The sequence below is a fragment of the Phalaenopsis equestris genome, unplaced genomic scaffold, assembly GCF_001263595.1.
Source record: "Phalaenopsis equestris unplaced genomic scaffold, ASM126359v1 Scaffold217426, whole genome shotgun sequence".
Classification (NCBI taxonomy): Eukaryota; Viridiplantae; Streptophyta; class Magnoliopsida; order Asparagales; family Orchidaceae; genus Phalaenopsis; species Phalaenopsis equestris.
Genome location: NW_018235943.1, coordinates 235,786 through 241,767, shown reverse-complemented (window position 1 = coordinate 241,767; position 5,982 = coordinate 235,786). Strand labels below are relative to the sequence as shown.

The window sequence follows — 5,982 nt, the reverse complement described above, 5'->3', positions numbered from 1 at the left end:
GTTTTCAAGTTCGCTACCAGAAACTTGAGACATGGATTTCCATACCCACCTCCAGGTAAATACTATTTGGTTGATGTTGCATATCCGTTACAAAGGGGATATCTGAAGCCCGATCCAGATACGAAGTACCACATTCCTGATTTTGAAAGATCTAGTGGTGTCACACGAGGCAAAAAAGAAGTTTTTAACAAAAGACACTCTTCATTGCACGGGGTAATTGAAAGAGCGTTCGGACTGTGGAAAAAGAAGTGGGTCATATTACGGGATATGCCGTCCTACCCTTTTCCAAAACAAGTACAAATAGTTGTTGGTACAATGGCGCTACACAATTTCATCCGACGCCACCCTTCCAGATCGGATGCAGAGTTTGTCATTTTAGAAGATGATTCAGTGCAAATCCCACATGAAGCATTTGAATATCACTTGGGACGTCCGATGCCTGAAAAGTTTGCTTCAGAAGATGCATGCACTCGAGAGGGTGAAGGTGCATCAGAGATGACAAGTTTACGAGAACAAATAGCAGAAGATATTCTCCGGTCATGATAATTTTTTTTTTCCTATTATGTTGTTTAAAAGTGTGTGTATAACACGACTCGTACTTTTAACTTTTTTCTGGAAATGCATGTTTTGAAATTGATAACAAATTTTTAGCGTTGGTAAATCTTCCTTATGTATTTAAAACAAAAATCTACTGAAACAAATTACAATAACTTCTTTTCTAAGGCTTTCTTTAGCAGGTACCTTGAAAACACTTACAGTAACTTACAGTAACTTCTTTTTTAAGGCTTTCTTGAGCTTGTCGGTCAAGAGCTTTGATTTACCAAGGCATCAAAGATCTATACGTCTACCATGGCAAGGTTTTCGACCATGGCTATCATCTGTTGTTCTGTTATGTTTTTAAAATATGTTTTCAATAACGATAAAGTTTATTAGATTAATCATTGATTGGAAATATTCATGTATTAATATTGATTTTAAACTACCTGAATCTTCTCAAGGCACCCTCAAGTGTAATATTTTTGTTTTCAAAGTTTAAATGAGTGAAATCAAACTACCTGAATGCTTTGATAACCGTGATTGTTTGGCTGTAGCCTGGATGAGAATATTGGGTGTTGATGTTAAATTGGGAGCAGGTTTTAGTTTTCCAAAATTTAGATACATAGCATCTAAACGTGATTTTTTACATTTATTCCATTCAAATCTTTCAAATCACATTTTGGATCTTTCCATTGGCCCTAAGCAGCTTGGAAGTCGGGTGCAACTGCTGTCTTTGTGAAACAAAATCGATGTCATCATGGGTTATTTTCTTTTGCATGCATACATCCAACTTCAAGGTAGCCATACAGATTCCAAAGACAACATCGTTTGACACCGGCTTTCAGATGTTGTTCCATTGCTAGGCCCCAACTGACTTCAATAATATGTGTTGATGTTAAATTGGAGTGGAATTTGCACACATTTTGCACAAAGTCAATATTTACATACATAGCACTCAAAGATTTACATACATGTCAAGATTTACATACATATCCTTATGTCCAATGTTAGCAAATCTTACATTTATAACAACCAAAGATTTACATACATACCACTCAAAGATTTACATACATGTCACTCAAAGATATACATATGTTACATTCAAAGAATTGCATAACAATTGGTGATGAAGCTTCTTAATAGTATGGAATTTCCAAGCTTCGATGTGATCTCATGGGCACCAATACTGCTTACTTAAGATGCTCCATGATTTTTGCTACAAAGATAGATTTCCTCGAGTGTGATCTGTACCAAATTCTGTCAGAACATACATAATTAAATGCAGATGTCAGTAGTCACAAAAATTAATATAGAATTTAATACACCAAATTGGATATGTTTTAGTTTTCAATGAAAAAGGTAAAAGCACAATACATCGTTAAGTTTATACTGTCTAAAGTTATATGAACTTAAAAATAAAACCACAAGGATTTGATGAACATAGCACTAGCATCTGATTAACATAAATTTTATACGTTAAGCAAAAATAGACTTGTACTCGATTCATTGAGAAATCAATAAAAATTTTTATTTACTAATTTTTTCTTGAGTTTTTGAAATAATCTCACCTTATAAGAACTAGCATTATGGTAACAACTTGTAGCAGTATATACTCTCCAAACGCCACTAAAACTTTATCAAGATTCAAAAAATAACTCTAAATCATTTTTCTAATTTAATTTTAAATTAGATTCCAACAATCATTTATCTAATAAAAATTTTAATTCAATAACTTTTTACTTGAGTTTTTTTTTATTCTCTCTAGTTTTGACTGGTCAACGTTTTTTATATTAATTGTACGACAATGAGCTCGAGATATTCAGGGAAGTCGGGGCAAATGATGTGCCGATGTGGGCTACCGTCATTGCTTTTTACATCACGACAGACACATAGTTATGGGCGACAATTCTACAGCTGCTCGCGGTGGGGACAAGGACCGGACGACTGCAAATTCTTTAGGTGGGCCGACATTGGAACTATTTCTACGTGCTCTCAATTGGACACAAATGCTAGGAGTTCAATAGTACGACAACGGAAGAAAGCCACGGGTGATTCGAATTCTCACGTTTCTTCGATAGCGCAGTCGGACAGGTTTGCTCAGGGTTCTGGAGTGTCAGATGCAGGTGGCATGGGTCGTGATATGCTGCTACATTAAAAAGTTAACATTATCATATTTTTACTTTTCCTTTTAACATGTTATTTTTTCTTTTTTATGGGCTCTTATTATACTTTGTAGTAGTATGTGTAGGTTCATTTGAATTTTTTATGTGTAACATATTCATTTGATGTGATCGGATATGTTTTAGTTATATAAATATAAATGATCTTTTTGGTATTTTCTGCTCTGAACAATGATCTTTAGTTTTGTTGAGAAAAAAACAAATTATGCTGCACAAATTATTCATTTAATTATAAAGAAAAATCAAAATAAGCTGTTTACAAAACGCACTAACCAAACAACTAAACTGCTTATTCAGAACAGGGGCAAAATGGTCAATTTTTCAGAATCAGCTATTTTTCATAAGCGCCAACCAAACAGCCAGACAACTTATCCGGATCAGCTGATCATCAGCAGATTATCAGGATAAGCCGCTTATCAGCAGAAGCTGGATAAGCTGCAGCTGCCCCAAACAGACCCTCAGTCTCCTTTAAGGATCAGCTCTGGGTTTGCAGTTCTCTTTCATATGAATTCTATGCATACAAATGGAAAAACTGATTTCTTTAATATCAGCAATTGTCCATCCAAAAGCTTTCTTAAAATTTTTAAAAATTTTCATCAACCTTTCTTCTTCTTCCATCGGTAATTTTGAGGAAATTATAACTGATAAAGTAGACGAATCTCCTAAAAGTAGAGGAATCTAGTAGAGGAATCTCCTAAAAAGGCGTATTTTAAATGTTCAGGAAGTAACTTCAACTCAAGTTTTGGAGGTTTTTCAATTAATGGACAAAATGAATTATTTTTTTCTATCCTGTCCAAAATTTCAAAAAATTCTCAAACATAGTTTGAATCTTCTTTAAGAAGTTCTTCACTTCAATCTAATTCCTCTTCATGCTCGTGCTCCAAATCTTTTTCTTCATATTTTTCTTCATAAGTTGTTTTGAAATGGCATTCACTTAGATATCTTATGACATCCATCCTATAACATTCATCATCTTTACCTTTTTGCAGGATATTTCATTGATCTTGAAATATTGAAAGTAATAGTTTGATCATTGATGCGCATGTTAATTTCCCTTTCTATACATCTATCATTGCTCTTCCTATGGCTAGGAAAGATCTCCCCAAAATGATAAGTATCTCTTTATCTTCCTCCATAACTAGCACAATGAAATCAACAGGAATGATAAATTGATCCACTTTCAGTAGGACATCTTCTATAACTCCTTTATGGTATGTTATTGAACAATCTGCTAGCTGCAGAGTAAAAGTAGTAGGGGTTATTTCTCTTAATCCCAAACTTTTGAATATTGATTATGGCATAAGGTTAATGCTTGCACCTAAATCACATAAAGCTTTCCCATAAAATCTGTTTCCTATTGCATATGGAACTGTAAAGCTACCAAGATCTTTAAGCTTTTCAGGAAGCTTTTTCTGAATTATAGCACTGCACTCCTCACTAAGTGCAACAAGTCTCATTATCTTTTAAACTTCCTTTTCCTGTTGAAAATATCCTTCATAAACTTTACATAGCTTGGCATTTGTTCTAAGGCTTCATCAAATGGAATATTAATTTTAAGCTTCTTAAATATTTCTAGAAATTTTGAAAATTTCTTATCCAACTTTTGCCGATGAAGTCTCTGAGGAAATGGAGGTGGTGGTTTTTCCAAATCAATTTTTAGTGGAGAAATAGGTCTTTGAGAATCTTTTGAAGCGTCCTATTTGGATTCTTCAATTTCTTCTCTCTCAATTTCAATTTTTTTTTGAACCCTACCTTCCAACTCTCTTTCGCTTCTAAGTTGAACAACTTTTACTTCGTCTTTATTCTAGTCTTTTGGTTTTGATTCAGTATTATTAGGAAGTGTTCCTTAAGTTCTATTACTTAATGAATTTTATATTTGCCTAAGTTGATTCTGAATATTTTTAATTGTAGCTCCTTGACTTTGTAATTGATTTCCCATTTGTAACACCATTTTTTCTATAGACAACGTCTTCTCCTTAAATTGTGTGTTACTGTTGAAACTTGGAGAATATATAGATCTATAAATATTATTCCCTTGATTATTCTAGTTTCCTAATGGGTTTACTTGGTTGTTCCCCCATTGTTGATTATTCCCCCATTGTTGTTCCCCCATTGTTGATTATTATCACCCAAATTGTTGTTCCAGTTAAAGTTGGGATGTTTTTTCTAACGTGGGTCATAATAATTTGAATATGGGTTATTCTGCTTGTTACTTATGGCATTCAAAGTTTCTAATGTTGCCTGAGAATCTACCATTTGGCCTAATTAATTCTCTTCAATCATGAAAATTGGTTGAGCAAAATTCATTCCAAATTGCTTTAACTTCCTTGAAATTGCAGTAACTTGATTTGCTAGCATAGTAAATGCATCAGTTTCATGAATATTGGTTACTTCCTTAGGATTCACCCTCTCAGAAGGCCATTGAAAATTATTGGTAGCCATTTCTTCAATTAAAGTATAGGCGTCATGAAATGGTTTTGACATCAATGAACCACCAGCAATAGCATTGATAATTGATCTAAGAGATCCAACTAATCCATTATAAAAAGTTTAAATTATTAACCAATCTGGTATAGCATGGTGTGGCCACTTTCTTAAGAGTTCTTTAAATCTTTCCCATGCTTCGTAAATAGATTCCTCTTGAAACTGATTAAAAGATGTAATATCATTTCTAAGGTTCGTAGCTTTTGATGGTGGAAAATATTTAGCAAGGAATTTTTGTGCTAAATCACCCCAAGTTCTGATAGATTCAGGTGCTAACAAATTCAACCATATCTTAGCTATATCCCTCAGTGAGAAAAGAAATAACCTAAGTCTTATGGCATCATCTGATACACCATCATATTTAAATGTAGCATACAATTCTAGAAAATTGACAAGATGTAAATTTGGATTGGCACAATCTCTTAATATTTGATATTGTTTGGATAATAGCAGGTTTAAGCTCAAATGAATTAGCCACTATAATGAAGTTCATCTACAGTAGGGTTGGCATAATCTCTTAAAGGTCTAAACTCTTGATAAATTTCAGCATTTTGCTGATTTTGGTTTGTCATTTCTGTAATTTTTTGGATTTTTCAAGATTTTTAATTTTTTGGTTTTTCTGATTTTTCCAACAGTTCTCTCTAGTTTAAAATAGTAGGGCACTAGTCCTTCAGAACCTGAACTACGCATACACTAACGTAAAATAAAATAAAACTAAACAACTAAACACACAAATACAATAACTTAATGTTTAAATAAGACTTTCTAAAAATAGAAATTT

At 33.2% G+C, this 5,982-nt stretch overlaps 1 protein-coding gene across 1 annotated transcript in view; it reads left to right on the top strand.

Annotated features, from left to right (window-relative positions):
- LOC110037251 overlaps positions 1-543 on the top strand; it is a 955-nt gene extending 412 nt beyond the window's left edge. The window contains exon 2 of the mRNA XM_020741848.1: positions 10-543. Within this exon, the coding sequence (XP_020597507.1) occupies positions 10-543 (534 nt within the window). The remainder of the gene's footprint in view (positions 1-9) is intronic.
- The last annotated feature ends 5,439 nt before the right edge of the window (positions 544-5,982 follow it).